General features: G+C 48.2%; 7 protein-coding genes; 4 read left to right on the plus strand and 3 right to left on the minus strand.

The window, feature by feature from the left end:
* Positions 1 to 582: 582 nt before the first annotated feature.
* On the minus strand, positions 583 to 1,821 carry GSBLH_T00006035001 (uncharacterized protein; the record flags this gene model as incomplete). Its single annotated transcript, XM_013038339.1, has 3 exons — positions 583 to 928; positions 986 to 1,015; positions 1,046 to 1,821. 3 exons carry the CDS (start codon positions 1,819 to 1,821, stop codon positions 583 to 585), a joined length of 1,152 nt encoding a protein of 383 aa, XP_012893793.1.
* Positions 1,822 to 4,794: 2,973 nt separating this feature from the next.
* Positions 4,795 to 5,413, minus strand: GSBLH_T00000169001 (uncharacterized protein; the record flags this gene model as incomplete). The annotated part of the gene is made up of 5 exons (XM_013038340.1): positions 4,795 to 4,956; positions 4,986 to 5,087; positions 5,118 to 5,169; positions 5,200 to 5,265; positions 5,295 to 5,413. The coding sequence occupies 5 exons, from the start codon at positions 5,411 to 5,413 to the stop codon at positions 4,795 to 4,797; spliced, it is 501 nt and encodes a 166-aa protein (XP_012893794.1).
* A 140-nt stretch (positions 5,414 to 5,553) lies between these two features.
* GSBLH_T00000170001 (uncharacterized protein) lies at positions 5,554 to 6,558 on the plus strand (the record flags this gene model as incomplete). Its single annotated transcript, XM_013038341.1, has 6 exons — positions 5,554 to 5,580; positions 5,612 to 5,701; positions 5,736 to 5,861; positions 5,893 to 6,060; positions 6,091 to 6,152; positions 6,183 to 6,558. 6 exons carry the CDS (start codon positions 5,554 to 5,556, stop codon positions 6,556 to 6,558), a joined length of 849 nt encoding a protein of 282 aa, XP_012893795.1.
* Positions 6,559 to 7,800: 1,242 nt separating this feature from the next.
* On the minus strand, positions 7,801 to 9,968 carry GSBLH_T00000171001 (uncharacterized protein; the record flags this gene model as incomplete). XM_013038342.1 has 7 exons in its annotated part: positions 7,801 to 7,969; positions 8,001 to 8,546; positions 8,580 to 8,708; positions 8,740 to 8,844; positions 8,875 to 9,459; positions 9,491 to 9,603; positions 9,638 to 9,968. 7 exons carry the CDS (start codon positions 9,966 to 9,968, stop codon positions 7,808 to 7,810), a joined length of 1,971 nt encoding a protein of 656 aa, XP_012893796.1. The 3' UTR covers positions 7,801 to 7,807.
* Positions 9,969 to 11,054: 1,086 nt separating this feature from the next.
* On the plus strand, positions 11,055 to 13,096 carry GSBLH_T00000172001 (Heat shock protein 70 (Hsp70)). XM_013038343.1 has 2 exons: positions 11,055 to 11,154; positions 11,188 to 13,096. Exons 1-2 carry the CDS (start codon positions 11,080 to 11,082, stop codon positions 13,027 to 13,029), a joined length of 1,917 nt encoding a protein of 638 aa, XP_012893797.1. The 5' UTR covers positions 11,055 to 11,079; the 3' UTR covers positions 13,030 to 13,096.
* A 260-nt stretch (positions 13,097 to 13,356) lies between these two features.
* GSBLH_T00000173001 (uncharacterized protein) lies at positions 13,357 to 14,265 on the plus strand (the record flags this gene model as incomplete). The annotated part of the gene is made up of 1 exon (XM_013038344.1): positions 13,357 to 14,265. The coding sequence occupies one exon, from the start codon at positions 13,357 to 13,359 to the stop codon at positions 14,263 to 14,265; it is 909 nt and encodes a 302-aa protein (XP_012893798.1).
* Positions 14,266 to 14,849: 584 nt separating this feature from the next.
* On the plus strand, positions 14,850 to 16,003 carry GSBLH_T00000174001 (uncharacterized protein; the record flags this gene model as incomplete). XM_013038345.1 has 1 exon in its annotated part: positions 14,850 to 16,003. One exon carries the CDS (start codon positions 14,850 to 14,852, stop codon positions 15,948 to 15,950), a length of 1,101 nt encoding a protein of 366 aa, XP_012893799.1. The 3' UTR covers positions 15,951 to 16,003.
* Positions 16,004 to 16,322: the final 319 nt, after the last annotated feature.

Consider the following 16,322-nt stretch of genomic DNA (forward strand, 5'->3'; position numbering starts at 1 on the left):
ACTGACTCATTGTGTCTTCCCCATGTCGCTCAAAATATTGAAGCAGCAGCTAAAAGATATCGTTGAAGAGGAGGTATCTGAAGTTCCAAAGACTAAACACCATCGAAATCGGAAACCTGTTAAAGAGGAAAAATTCACCCGAACGAGAAAGGTCATGAAGAAGAACAAAAAACCGCGAGCACAACTCGAAAAAGTGGAGGACAGTGTATACAGAATTAAGGAAGGTACAAATAATCGCTATTTTGTGAGTGATAGAGGTGGCAGAAGCTAGAGAAAGAGCCGATGAGAACTTAAAATGGAATATGCAAATTATCGATGCCGTTTCCACTGTAAATGGTACCGATATTATGAATCGGGTATGAACAAGTATTTTTTGCTAATGGATAGTACCTAAAACAGAAAGGACTCATTTCTGACAGTGACGTGAAAGAAAAGCCGAAGGATGTGTCAGCCAAGTCCTACCGTATCAAGTCAAAAGCAAAAAAGGACACCACTCCCTCCAATTTCCAGTGGATTTCGTAACTTTAGTATTTTGTTGTTTTTTCTAAAAAAAATAATAAAAAATAAAAAAAACATGGTCAACTACCACCATAATGGAAGACTCTCGGAGGGTTGTTTCCCAGCAGGCTTCGCTCGATAGGCACAAAACCCCACATAATCGAACCCCTCCGTGTTTGGAAAGGGTTCCAAGCACTCAATCTTGTCATAATACTTCTCAATAAAGGAGGAAAGATTCCGGTATTGGAACAGCTCCAATCCGCGGATCAGCACTGGAGAGTCGCTTCGTTTCAGCCGAGAAAGCACGTAAAACGCAGAATACTGTCTGCAAAGCCCGTCGATGATCACCACGTCATAAAAAACAGCCCGCTTGGTAGGGAGCGTGAGATACGAGCGATAGTTCATACACGAACTCTGCTTCGGAGCAACACTATGCGTCAAAACCCGAACGAAAGAGCACTTGAGATGCCGATAAACCACGTTGTACTTCGTTTTCTCCAACGTGCCGGCGTACTTCCTACATTCAATCACCCTCTCCCGTCTCTACTTCTGGAAGATATCGTACAAAAACACGTCAAACCGATCGCACCGGCCTTCAAAAAATGGAACAAACAGTCCCTTTCCATAATACAAACACCCTTGTTCTGAGTCCAACAAACAATCCAAACGATCAGCACCTGCGGGAAGAAACTTGCTAATGAACTCCATTTCTTCCCGCGAATACACGTTATCTGCCTTCCGATAGCGATGAAGACTCAGCGATCCATCTTCGTGTCGATTCAATTGAAACGGAGCCTGGCTGAGCGAGTCAAAAACAAGCGAATCCTGCACAATCCGCAAGTTCCAATCGCGGTCGAGCGACTCGCGCGAGCCTGCCCAGTTTCCATCCGCGTCGGTTTGATGAAGAACGAAAATGGCCGCGCTGGCATCGATTAAAGCGATCTGATTGCGAATGCAAAAATCGAGCAGATAATTGTCAATTCCGTTTCGACCAATCACAACGTCTTCCATGGCGAGATAATTCAATGTTTGGTGCGTGTAGATGAAGTAGTCCTGCGCTACCGTGATGAACAAATCGCTGAACGCTATTTCGTTTTCGATGACGCGGTCAAAATCAAAAGAAGAATATTTCGACCAATCATCTTCCAAGGACATATCTCGATTATATCGCCGCCCCATGATCATGACATTGGGGTGATCGGGTAGAAAGGACGAGGCGATGAAGTCCAGACTGGAGAGAAGAGAAGCAGAGTGGAAGAGCAGATCGCCATTCATGTATCCTACAAAGGTGCTAGGAATTCGTGTTTCGAGGGTTTGCATCATCGAAAAGAAAAAGGGAGTGCCGAATTCGTTGGATCTAGGGTCAACAGAGAGGGAGGCAAGCACAAAAAGTCGTTGGTGCAATAAATTCCGAGGAGCGAAGCGCGGCGTAGCCAGTAACTGTTGTTTGAAAAGAGAACGGGAAACACTGCCGGTTTCAGCGAGTGCAGCATGGCGAGGGTATTGTGTTGGATATGTGCTTTCAGCTCTGTCTATTGTCGATGAAGCCAATTGACACTACGCAGTTATCGATCAGAGTGACTCCGAGTGCTAAGAGAACCCTTTGAGTAAAATTGACAAATAAAAACAAAAACGGTTCTTTGGAAGGGGGGAGAGGAAAATGCAAGCACGGAAAATCTTCTTCAACGGGATTTGCAAACTTGGATGCGCGAACGATCGGGGGCATTGTCTCTTTCGTCTCTTCTTGTCTCAAGAAGTGGCTCTCCTTCCTATTACTGTTGATAGTCAACGCGAAATCGGAAACAGCGCTATTCGTTGCTACCTCTTTTCTACCCTCCGGTACAGGCTCAGCAATCGAGATGTTCACTCTTTTGAGCACCTAGTCGGAACTTCCCACAAACGAATCGTACGAACGAGAAAACAGCAATCGAAACGACCGTTGAAACAAAGAGAAAGCCCAGAGTAAAAATAATGCAGCGCTGTTGCATCATACAATTACTCTAACAAACAAAACATCCCATAGAAGTAGAATAATAATAATAATAATCCTGTACACTAGGATCACAGATAGGGAATCGAGAAGTTGTAGGATACTGTAGAGATAGTTTACGCAGGAAAAGCATGTACCTCCTCCTCATAATGGTCCACAACCCTGTGGTATCTTCCAAATAGTTTTTACGAAAAACAGAGTTTGGATGTGGAACGTCCACCGCAAAAACATTATTTAAAATGTAGAACTGAAACCCTGCAGCACGCAAATGCTCGAACAACTGCACTTTGTTATAGCCGTAATTATAAAAAGACTCGCTATACAAAGGCGTGGTCACATCACGCTTCAAGATCATGTAGGGCTCCTGCATATCCGCAATAAAGCACTTAATCCTCGATACATTTTGATTTGCCGGTGTTGTGAACCATTCATGAGTTACATACAACTACATTGCAATTACCGTTCTGGGTTTACATGCGTTCGAATATTCGGTTTGGAGGTCAGGCAAACACCAGAAGCGATGCAAGCGAACAGCTCTCGCTTCGTATTGGGGAAATAATCCAACATTCTACGCATCAGCAGGGAATTCGATCGAAACAGAAGCGCGCAGGAGCGAATCGAAGAACACAAAAGCGTGAATCGATCGCGATCGAAGAAGAAAAGAGGGAGAAGAATGGCGACATTGCGTTGGCGAAGGAGAGAAGGGGGAATTGAAGCGATGAGATCGACGGAGGAGGTGGAAAGCCAGACATCCATATCGAGAACGATGTAATGCGACGTGGTACAATAGGAGATTCCGAGGTTTCGAAGACGATTGATGGGGAAGCGAATTCGATTCGAAGCGAGCGGGATGAATTCGACTAGAAGAAGGCGCTTTGGGAAGTGATGGTTCTGAAGGAAACGGAGAAACTGGGGGTGTTCACTGGGGTACACGAAGACGACAACGATGACTTTGCTGTTTGTTACACACAAAAGGGAACGTCACCCGTGCCAGCGATACAAAATCTGCTGGATGAATTCGATTCGATTCATCATGGACACGTAAATCGCCGTGATTTCCATCGGAGAATGCGCGGAGTCATACGCGTTGTGCTTATAACTGAATTGCTCTTCGTCGCCTATCCAAACACGAATCCCTTCGTTCGGCGACATGTTAAATCGTTTGCTCGAAGGCTCCATCAAGCAGCCATCGCAGACCGTTTCATTCGGAGAAAAGTGCACCAGCGATTGGAAAAGCTGCTCTAATCGTTCGTCTCGCGGCTCTTTTGTGCTCGCCGGCTCGCTCTCCTGCGGCTGCTGTGCTTTTTGTCTCATCCAGAGCCTTTTCAATGGGTTCGGCGGGTTCTTCGAACGCGCCGTCGGCTGCTCCGTCGGTCGTTTTTCCTCTTCCAGCTGCTTCAGTCTCTGCTTTTCGCTCATCGTTTGATTCAATTGGACGTAGCGCGCGAGATCGTCGGGGTGCGAAGCAGCCCATGCGCGTAACGCAGAGGCTTCTTTCTCTTTCATGGTCGTGATCAGAGGGTCCAACACGGAATTGAAAATGTGGTCCGGAGGAAACTCGGAAAAACGTGGACGACGTTGGCCACGCGGTTGGATTGATGAACTCAGATCGGTGGAAGAAGAAAGAGGGAGAGTGGGCGTTGGTTTCGCTGGAGTGGAGTGGATGGAAGGGAGTTTGGGCGAGGAGGTAAACAAAGAAGTCTGAAGGGGAGAAGGGCGGGGTGTGGGAGTATTGGCAAATAGAAGGACTTTCTCTGTTGGGGCGTTCTCCTCCTCCTCTGTGGCTGTAGCTGTGGTTGTCGCGGTGGCTGCTACTGTCGCTGTAGCTGCTACTGTTGCCACTGCCTCTGCTCTTGCTGCTGTTGGAGATGTAACTGGAACAGAAGTGGAAACAGTTAAATTTGAAATCAAAGACTTATCTTCGATAACATGATCAGCAGACTCTCTGTCTCCATCATTTCGATCGTTATCTGGTGTAACTTTTGACAGGAGTAACTACCTGATTTCGTTTGAAATACAGAAGGAACCAGTTTATCCGAATCACTCGTAGAATTTGTTCCACTCGGTACGTGCTGAATAGGATACAGGAAATACTAGGAATAATGTTCCTCAATGAACAAAACAGGTGTTTCTTTAATAAACATCACCATACTATTGTCCTTTGCATTAAATAACAATCTACAATAAAAATACCCTGAAAGCAATACACTTGCAAATATACACTCAATACAAGAAGCACAGCTAAAGTAGTGACCAGAATCGATTTTTCATTCATAGGTTTCGCAACAAATACTTTTAGATTACAACTAAAATATGAATGCCGTTCCTCCCAAATCATCATCGTCGTCATTTGCCAGCCAAGCTTTAATATTTTCGTTCTCTTCTTCAACATTTCGCTGCTTCTTCTTTGGTTTCGCGCGATCGCCAAGTACATTGCGGGGACATTTGTAAGATGTATGTCCCATTTGCTACAGTGAAGGCCAATCAGTAGACAAACTCCACACTCAAAACAATACTTCGTTTTTGTATACTTCCGCTTCTTTATGAATTCACCTCCTCTTCCGTTATCCTTCGCCCACTCGACTTTGATAGTAAATTTCTACTAGTAAGAACAGAATCAAAAAACAACGTCAACTTTTGTTCCATTTAATTCTTGGATTGCCTTTTCCGCAGAGTTACGTCTACAATCAGAGGAGAAGGAATAGAAATACTCAACAAATTGGACCCACGCTACACCTTTGCTAATTCTTGTTTCACGATCTCGCAAAATCGTCACACTACGGAATACGAAAAGAGAATCCAATACTGAGCAATTCTTCCAAAAGGTTCGAAAAGCTTTGCAACGTCATTGTTTGTATAAGCATATGGAAGCATAGATACATGTACCGTGCTCCGAATGGGTGCAAAACCTGTTCGGCCAGACATGAAAACAAAACTATACCAATAGGATTCTCACACCTATTCACTGCGTTTGCAGTGTCTAAAAAATTGCAGATACCACTTTATTAGTCACTTTGGGTGCATTTGAGCAACAATGTCCCTTGTACATTTCTCAATAAAAAACGATGGCAAGTATTCGAGGGTTCTTCAGAGTATTGGATTCTGTGTTTGCTCATTCTTTAGGGAACTCCAGCTGGATCTGACTTCCGCTTTACCGATAGTGAGAAGAAGCAAATAAAATCCATGAAATTCCCTGAGAACTTCAATGAAAAGGTATCTACATTGCGCTAAGCACGTTACTTTCCAGGTTGATATGAGTAAAGTCAATCTTGAAAGCATGAAGGGTTGGATCGCTAAGGAAATAAACAGTATTTTGGGTTTTGAAGACGATGTTCTAATCGATATGATTTATAATTTGTTATCACTGGATGAAGTACCACAGGCGCTCTAAGACTCATTTTTAGAAAGTGGATCCCAAGCACATTGAAGTCACATTGATTCCCTTCTTAGAACGAAGTGCTATCGGGTTTACCGAAAAGCTGTGGTCCTTACTGCTTTCTGCCCAAAAAGATCCTTTAGGAATTCCTCAAGAGTTCGTGGAGCAGCGAATGGAAGAGCTCAAGAAGCAGAAGGTATTTATACTCACATCTCTTGAACTCCAGGAAAAAGAAGCTGCTACAAAGGCGAAAATCGAATCTTCGATCACAGAAGCCAAAGCGACAGCGTATTGTACTGATGTTCTTACTGATTGTAGATCACCCACGGAAGATGCTGATCATGCCAAGGTTGTTTCGGATAACTCTCGTTTAAAGCCGATTTTGAAAAGACGGTCACGGAGCCGATCCAGGGATCGTCCCTATCGTCGTTCACGAAGTCGATCATGGAGACGTGATCATCGCTCCAGTCGCTATGATCGAAAACGAAGTTATTCGCGCAGTAAAGACCGAAACCGAAGACATGGACGACGATCGCATAGTCGAAGCCGAAGCCGAAGCCGAAGTAATTCCTATGATTCCTACGATGCTTCGGATTCGTATGGCTCGTATGATTCGTATGACTCCTATGGATCGTACAGCGCGAGTCCAGAGAGAAAACCGGAGAAGGATACATCGAAGAAGATAAAGGAATGATTTTGTGCCATTTGAATTGTTTGTGAAAAACGGAAAAGTGCCGATTTTTGCCATTTTCAAAAAATCGATGGAAGAGAGTCAAGACGAGAAGATAAAAGCTTTGCAGAGTAAGATCGCGGTGTTAAAAGCTGTAAGATGCAAGAGGAGCTTGATTTTCCATAGGATCGGGATGAGTTGTATGAAAAGCTCGCAACTTCGAAGCAGGCGATTCAATCTCTCCATTCGGATATTGGGTATTGTAGATTTATGTTATTTGATTGAAGTCACATCATGGAGTTCATTATATCCAAACGTAAAGATTTGAGTTTTATCGGTCCTGAATTCAGTTCTGTGCTGAGAGCGGATGATGAAGCAAAGATTCATGTGGAATTAAGACGTGTTAGTGAAGTCTAGGAGATCGAGTTCGAATATCCAGAAATCCATAGTATAGTGTATAAAGACTTCCAGAAGGCAAGCGAAAATATTAGTGGAATTAATAAAAGGCGTCTTCGCGGAGTTGATCTCTTTAAAGACGTTTCTTGTCTATTCTTGGTGTGATGTTGCAGGTCAACAAGGAGTTAATTCAAAGTATATATCCAAAGATTGAGAATAAAGTGATGGAGGAGTTTTTAGATATTATGTGGAACCAAATGACTTTCTACGAGAAAAAGGTAGCCAGATTGTTTAGATGGGGAGCTAAGTGTATAGAATTGGATGGAGAAGCGCGTTGTGTATAGCACCCCAATCGAGCCTGCCTCGGAGGACACAAAACAGTCGCAGACAGAGCAGAAAGCGACGAACGAAGAAGTGGGCCATCGAGTAAAACGGAAAGAAAAGAAGGAGGTGGACGAAGAAATGGAGGTGGAGAACAATGAGGATCAAAAGAACGAGCTCGAGGTGAAGAGTGAACAGAAAGAAGAGAATGAGCATGGAAATGAAGACGAACAGGAAGAGGAGAATGAGAATGAGAATGAGAATGAGAATGAAAACCAGCACGAGAATGAAAATGAAAATGAAAATGAAAATGAGAACGAGAATAAGAACGAGAACGAGAACGAGAATGAAAATGAAAATGGAAACGAAAACGAAATTGACAACCAACATGATAACGAAAACATAAATGAAAACCAACACGAAAACGAAAACGAAAACGAAAACGTAAATGTAAACGAGAACGAGGAACAAGAGAATGAGAATCCTAATTAGAAGAAACCGACTCATCTACCTAGTAGTTTGTTTGGTCGTGTTTGTCTCAAACAAAACAAAAGCTCTAGGAATTGGTCTCAAGAGCATCTTCATCATCCTCGGGAGCGATAAGATGGTAATTCTTCAACGCATATCGCTTATAGTCGCGGAACTGTCCCTCAAAGCGGTTGATGTGATGTTTTTCATCGATCACGAACAGCGTATTGCACACCTCCTCCACCAAGTACTACGCCTCACACCTCTCCTCGCTCCCCTACCTGGTCGTGCGTCACCACCACGATTCCTCCGTTGAACTCCTTCAGCGTCTTCACCAGCGCCTCGATCGTGTCCATGTCCAGATGGTTCGTCGGCTCGTCCAGCAGCAGAATGTGCGGCCGCTTGTACGAGATCGTCGCGAACACCACGCGCGACTTCTGCCCTCCGGACAGCGTCCCGATCGGCTGTACCGCCAACGCGCCGGTAATGCCGAACGAGCCCAGCAACGCTCGCAGCTCCTGCTCCTTCGCGAGGGGCGCCAGCTTCTGCATGTGCTGCAGCGGCGTGAGCACGTTTTCGAGCGCGTCCACGTGGTGCTGAGCGAAGTAGCCGATCTTGAGGTTGTGGTGGCGGTAGATCTCTCCCGCCTGGGGCTCCAGCGTGGAGTTCAGCACGCTGAGGAAGGTGGACTTGCCGATGCCGTTGGGTCCGAGCAGCGCGATGCGGCTGCCCATCTCGACTTGGAAGGTGACGTTCTCGAAGATAGGCTTGTTCGTGCCCTCGTAGGTGAACGTCACGTTGGAGAGCTGCAGGATCGGTCCGTTGTACTGCGGGTGAAATATGTTCGATCACGGAAGTACGTTGATGGGCTCGCAGGGCGCGATCGTGAACTTGACCGGAGGCTCTTGGTACTCCATCACGCTGCCCGCGCTTCGCTTTCCATTCACCCAGCCGCCGTCGTTGGCGTTGATGCTGCCCAGACGGACTCCCTACGCATCACACGCCCAATCCACATCCGACATGGAGCTGGCAGTTCCACTTCTTTCCGTCCAGCGTCTTCTCCAGACCGACCTTGTTCAGCTTGGACTCGCGCGAGCGAATCATTCCGCCCAAATCCGCCTTCTTCTACCCCTCACAATGCCCTCGTTCTCCCACGTTCTTTCGCTGCTGCTGCTGCAGCCGCGCGATCTGATCGCGGATGTCCTGCCGCTTCTCGTCGAGCTCCTCCTGCATCGCGGCCATCATCCTCCGACGATCCTCCTTGGCCTTCATAAACGAGTTGTAGTCGCCCGGCCAGTACTTGAGATCGTGGTTGATGAACTCGATGATCTCTTCCGACACGCCGTTCAAGAACTCGCGGTCGTGGCTCACGACGATCGTGGTTCGCGGGTAGTGTCGGATGTAGTCCTCCAGCCAGATGATGGCGTCCAGGTCCAGATGATTGGTCGGCTCGTCCAGAAGCAGGATATCGGGCTGGATGAACAGCGCGCAGGCGATGGCCACACGCATTCTCCAGCCTCCGCTGAGCATCTTGGTGGGCATCGTGAGCTGCTTGTCGGTGAACTCGAGACCCTTCAGAATCTCGCGAGCACGCTGCTCGGAAGTGTCGCTCTGGATGTCCTTTAAGCGATCGTCGATCTCCTGCAGACGCGTCACGATCGCCTCCACGCTGCTTCCCTTGCCCTTCTTCGCTTCCTCCGTGTCCGCACTCTCCAGTTTGGCGGTCAGCTCGTCGTGTTCCTACCCATCACGAGTGCAGCTCAACCCTCACAGCGAGCAGGTTTAATCGCTCCTTATCGCTGGTAATCACGGAGTCCAGCACGTTCACATCATTCCCCATCACTTCCTGCTTCACATGGAGAATCATCAGGTAATCAGGGAAGCCTAGAAACCACTCGATCGCCGCCCAATCCAATACCATCGATCATCGAACGAGCCATTCGGCTGAGAAGCGTCGATTTCCCAACGCCATTGCGACCCACCAAACCGTAATGTCTGCCTTCATGGAGACGGAGCGTGGCGGACGCCAGCAGCTCTTTGCCGTTGATAGCAATGTTGACTCGTTTCAGATCGACGTTTCGATTGCGACCTAGGATGAACTCACACTCAGCTGGCGTACCGAGCGGACCACGACTGCGAGGAAGGAAAATGGTGTCCACCGAACGATCGTTATCTTCCCATTGACTGAGGAATTCGGCCTCTGTCAAAACCTTCTTCTCGGTCTTCTTCTTCTTCTTCTTCTCCTTCATCTCCACGACGAGTTCAGTTTGCTTGGTACGATCTTGGTGAACAAAAATCTCCCCCGCACTCTTCAGCTTGGAGGTATCCGCCTCCTCGATACCTTTCTTCTTGTTCTCCTCGGCAACTCGGCACAAAACAGTAACCAGATCATCCAAGGTCTTCTCAATCACCGCGGAATCGGTCGTCGCTTGCTCCAAAATAGATCCTAGCGATAAAACAAAGACAGAGACACAAACGGAACATGGACCGCACCTGGTCCTGATTGATCTGAAGCGACTCGCTAAAATCACGCAACCCTCGTTCACAACGCCTGGATCTTACAGCTAGTAGTAGATGCTACTTTTGTGTGGCGATGGGAATTTTCGGATAAAACGGAAGAAGCACCTGCAAAGGAGTACATGTGTTTAAGTCTATCGTCAAGACTGGCAATGTGGCTGTACCTAAAGACTTCTCTTCTTTCACCTCCGCATTGCTGGAGCCGACAATACCCACAAGAGTTTTGGCTCGCGCAATGCACTCGCGCATCGTTTTGCCTGGAACCTTCGCTGCGATTAGTCTGGATCATGACGAGACCAATAGGTAACGTACTTCCAGCGCTCTCTTCGATCCATGGTAACAGGATATTGCACAAGTGCCTCATCTAACGCACGCTGTTGTTCTACTGTCCAAGACTCACTCATAAAAGAAATATGTATATAGTCCTCTGTTTAGCAAGAAATTTCTGGGAAACTTCTTGCTCATTTCCCAAAACGTGCAAAGCTGGATGTCTTGCGTGGCGTGCACACTTTCGAAGAACCGACAGGTGTAAGTGGTGTGCAAAAGATGGCTGAATCGACGAAAATGCGAGTAAAGCCCTTCGGAGGCTCCCTGTAGTCGATTCGAATGTTCTACGGCAGCGTGTGATTCCAAATGAGCGAACGTAGAATGTTCTAGAAACGGGGAAACCTTCTACGTTTCTTCTCTGGTTATCTCTCATTCTTTATCTTTAATTCGTGAGCTATTTTGTAAATATGAGTTTTATTTCAAGAGTTGTGCGTTCTAGTCTGAGACCTACTCTTGCTGGTCTTGTGGGGGGTCCATTTGTTTGTTTAGTTTTAGGCTCGTTCACAGATTCGTGCGATGGCTACTTCTGCCACCGACTACATCGTGGGTATTGATTTGGGTACTACTACTTCTTGCGTCGCTATCATGGAAGTAAGGGATATTTGGGAAAAGTGTGACGTGTAGGGTTCAAATACGCGTGTTATTGAGAACTCGGAGGGTGCCAGAACCACTCCTTCGGTTGTCGCTTTCTTAGATAATGGAGATCGTGTCGTCGGTATGGCCGCTAAGCGCCAGGCTGTGACGAACCCCAAGAACACCATCTACGCTGCGAAGCGTTTGATTGGTCGTTCCTACGACGATCCCGAAGTGGCCAAGATCAAAAAGCTGGTCCCCTACGAGATCATTAAGGGCGACAACGGAGATGCCTGGGTGTCTGCGCGTGGCCAGAAGATGTCTCCCTCGCAGATCGGTTCCATGGTGCTGACAAAGATGAAGGAGACCGCGGAGAGCTTCCTGGGCTCCCCTGTGAAGAAGGCTGTGATCACTGTGCCTGCCTACTTCAACGACTCGCAGCGTCAGGCTACGAAGGACGCTGGACGCATTGCCGGTCTGGATGTGCAGCGAATCATCAACGAGCCCACGGCCGCTTCGTTGGCTTACGGCTTGGACAAGAAGGACGGTCAGGTGATCGCCATTTACGATCTCGGAGGCGGTACCTTCGATATTTCCCTCCTGGAGATCAGCGGAGGTGTGTTCGAGGTGAAGGCCACCAACGGAGATACCTTGCTGGGAGGAGAGGATTTCGATGAGGCGCTTCTGCAGCACCTGGTGAAGACCTTCAAGGCCGAGCAGGGTCTGGATCTCTCCAAGGACCCCATGGCCATGCAGCGTCTGCGTGAGGCCGCCGAGAAGGCGAAGCGCGAGCTGGATCACCTGAAGGAGACGGAGATCAACCTTCCGTACATCACGGCCGACGCCTCGGGCCCGAAGCACATGCAGATCAAGATCTCGCGCGCGCAGTTCGAGAACCTGGTGGAGAACCTGGTGCAGCGCACGGTGGTGCCCTGCCAGAAGTGTCTGAAGGACGCGGGTCTGAGCAAGACGGACATCAACGAGGTGGTGCTGGTGGGAGGAATGTCCCGAATGCCCCGTGTGCAGCAGATGGTGCAGGAGTTCTTCGGCAAGGCCCCCAACAAGTCGGTGAACCCGGATGAAGTGGTCGCTATGGGAGCTGCCATCCAGGGCGGAGTGCTGAAGGGAGACGTGAAGGATATTCTGCTGCTGGATGTGACCCCGCTGTCGCTGGGTATCGAGACGCTGGGAGGTGTGTTCACCCGTCTGATCAACCGCAACACCACGATTCCCTCGAAGAAGAGCCAGGTGTTCTCGACCGCTGCGGATAACCAGACCGAGGTGACGGTGAAGGTGCTGCAGGGAGAGCGTGAGATGGCCGCGGACAACAAGCTGCTGGGCGAGTTCAACCTGGTGGGCATTCCGCCCGCTCCTCGTGGCGTGCCGCAGATCGAGGTGTCGTTCGATATTGATGCGAACGGTATCGTGAACGTGTCTGCGCGCGATAAGGGAACCGGCAAGGAGCAGTCCATCGTGATTCAGTCGTCGGGCGGCCTCTCGGAGGAGGAGATCCAGAACATGATTCGCGAGTCGGAGAGCTTCGCGGACGCCGATAAGAAGAAGAAGGAGATTATCGAGACTCGCAACGAGAGCGACAATCTGATCTACAACACGGAGAAGCAGCTGAAGGAGTACGGAAAGAAGCTGGACGATGCCACCAAGCAGAACATCCAGAAGGCGCTGGATGAGCTGCGCGCCTCGACGCAGGGAGACGATATGGAGGCGATGAAGGCCAAGCTGGAGGAGGCCAAGAAGCAGGTCATGAGCATTGGAGAGCAGTTGTACAAGAACAAGGGACCCGAGGCTGCGGCTGGAGCGGATGCTTCTGCGAACGCCGGCGCGGAGAACAAGAAGGAGGACGTGGTGGACGCTGAGTTCACTGAGAAGCATTAATCATTATTATCACCATCATCATCGTGGGTTTGTTGTCTGTGGATAAGAAAGATCATATTGTTTAGCTGTTTTGTTTGTTGGAATCAGTGAAATGAGGAAGGAAGGAAGGCATAGAGGGAAGGAAAGAAGAAAGGAGAAATGAAGAAATGGGGGTTCCTCTTCATTCTTCTTTTCCAACTGTGTCATATTTTTTTCATGAAAGTCTATTCTACGGCAGAGGCAAAGGAACGAGCAGAACAGGTGGATCGTTCCTTGCCCAAGGGAATTAAGTTTTACAGATATGGAGATCGCACGACACAGATCATACGGTTCCTCATCGAAAACGACATGGACGTAGCGAAGACCGTGGTAGCCATCAAGCAGACAGCACTGTTCCGGAAATATTGGCATGCAGATGAGATCAAGATCTCCGATGTGAAGAACGCCTTTGCAGAATGGGAATGCTACCCAACAGGAGTGACAAAGAATGGCAAAATGGTGTGGTATATGAACTGCCATCAAACCACTGCTCCCAAAATTGAGGATTTTATGCTCGTATCCATCTACATGATCGACGATATCCAAAAGCGACTCTACGAGGCGTGCAAGGAGAGGGGGATCCAAGAAGCTTATAAGGACTACTGCATTTGGATCAGCGACACTGCGGGGGTGTCTCTATCCGCTTTATCAGGCGAGATCCAAAAGGGTTGCATGGAAGTGTTTATTCGTCACTTCCCAGCGTTTATGAGTGCGAGCGATATTGAAATCAATGACGATCCAAACTATGTGCCTGCGCGTGGTTGGGACGATACAATAGTCTATAATCTGAATACCCCGTTCCTTCTTCGGTCGATCTGGAAGCTCTGCTCCTTCTTCTTGCCTTCCAGATGGGCATACATGGTGCAGTTACTAGGCTCCTCGCAGCTCCCCGCATCGATCGACAAGGCTTTGATTCCGCAGGAATATGGAGGAACCTACGAAGGCTCATTTGAGACATGGATGGAGGAATGTGCTCGGATGAACGAGTGCTCGCTCGACGATCCTCCCCGAACGCTCGTGGATCAGCGAGTTTTGGACCAGTTTGGTCAAAACAATGGAATGATAGCCTCTTCCATTCCTGAGACCGAACTTCGTGGATGGATGTGGAAGCGGACGAACGTGGGCCACCGCTGGCACCACTACTATTTTGTGCTTCTAAAAGAGGGCCTGCTATACTACTTTGTGCGAACGGATGACATGAACGCTCAAAATGGGTAAATCAATTGCGTGCTTATTCCCTAGATTTATGCTCGACAATTGCCGCATTGTAGTATGTGACCAGAAAGATGATCTGAAACGAGAAGGTGTTAACTCTATTATATTGGCAAACAACGTTCTAAAGTTTACCCAGCCTCCTCGTTTGGAGGGAACACAATTAGAGGAGACAAGGGGAGAAGAACAGCCTGGAGAAAATCATCGATACTGGTTTATCCTTCGCACTCCCTCTCGTGATTATGTGTTTGCCTGTAATACCCTATCTCAAAGATCGCAATGGATGTATTTCTTGCAAAAAGGGATCAGAAATGCAGATTTAAGAGCATTAAGGGTACTGGATTTAAATAATAGTTTTGGTGTTTTTTCAACAAAAACGGATTGAAACACAATTGTAGAAATGACTCTACAATCTTAAAAGATATCATCGCGACGACACACACCATACATCAAAGCTTTTGATTTGTCATTATTTTTTTGTAAATGAAATCTTTAACCTTTGTTTGTCTTATTGCCTTGGCCCTGGCTATCGATAATGTGAGCTCCTTCCTTTTCGTTTTTAGCAATAGGGTTTGGGTCTTAAGCCTCAGATGGGTTTCAACACCTGGAACAAGTTCGGCTGCAACATCAACGAGAAGCTCGCGCGTGATACTGCCGACGCCATTGTTAATTCTGGACTCGACAAGCTCGGATATATTTACCTGAATCTGGATGACTGCTGGCAGGTTGCCCGTGACAACAACAGCGTGATTGTTGAAGACGCCAACTTCCCCTCTGGAATGAAGGCTCTTGCTGACTACATCCACTCGAAGGGACTTCTGTTTGGTCTCTACTCGGATGCCGGATACAAGACCTGCGCTGGAAGACCCGGATCTCTGGGTTATGAGGAGATCGATGCGAAGACCTATGCCAAGTGGGAAGTCGATTATTTGAAGTACGATAACTGCAACACCGATGGTACCACCCCTGAGCATCGTTACCCGGTGATGACCAAGGCTCTTCAGAACTGCGGTCGTGACATTTTCTTCTCGATGTGTGAATGGGGCGTGGATGATCCTGCCAACTGGGCTCGCGCTGTGGGTAACAGCTGGAGAACCACCGGCGATATTCAGGACAACTGGGGCAGCATGATGAGCATCGCCCAGGCGAACGAGAAGCTGTGGCGCCGTGCGGGTCCTGGAGGCTGGAACGATCCGGATATGCTGGAGGTCGGCAACGGCGGCATGAACTACGAGGAGTACAAGACGCACTTCTCTCTGTGGTGCTTGATGAAGGCGCCTCTGCTGATTGGCTGCGATCTGACGAAGGCCTCGCAGGAAACGCTGGAGATTCTGAGCAACAAGGAGGCGATCGCTGTGAACCAGGACGGTCTGGGCGTGCAGGGCCATCGCGTGTGGTCCGACAAGGGAGGAAACAAGGAAGTGAACGGCGATGTGCCCGAGGGAGATCTGGAAGTGTGGGCGGGTCCTCTGATGAGCGGCCAGTTCGCCGTGATTCTGCTGAACCGCAGCGAGGAAGAGGCGGAGATCACCTTCCAGTTCGAGGATTGCGGACTGCGCAAGGATGACACGGCGATGATTCGCGATATCTGGGTGCATCAGGACATCACGACGGCGCAGGGCAGCTACACGATGAAGGGCATTCCTCGCCATGGAGTGAAGTTCCTGATTCTGACTCCGATTATTAACTAAAGAACCATCTAAATGATTGCTTGACTGAGAATTAATGAGTGAATTCATTCATTGGAGTGTTTGTTCACAAACAAAGGAAACAATGGAAGGATAGGAATCATGATTGATCCAAAGATAATGAAGAAGATTAAGAAGAAGAAGAAGAGAAGAGAAGAGAGATAAAGATGAAGATTCGTGAGGGAATGAAGACAACAGCGTTCGCTATGCGCGCAAGCTTTACTTGTTCGCATTGTCCGCGTTGCTCTCGGCGGGCGGCTCGATCTTCTGTCGCTTGGCGTCTCCCGAATCGTCCCTCTGCGACTGCTTTCGATGATGACGCCTCTTCTTTCCCTCGGGGAAAAGGAAATCGGGCAGCTGATTGACCTTGCTGGT

This window comes from Blastocystis hominis (assembly GCF_000151665.1).
Source record: "Blastocystis hominis, Singapore isolate B (sub-type 7) whole genome shotgun sequence assembly, scaffold_0".
In the NCBI taxonomy this organism is placed as follows: Eukaryota; class Bigyra; order Opalinata; family Blastocystidae; genus Blastocystis; species Blastocystis hominis.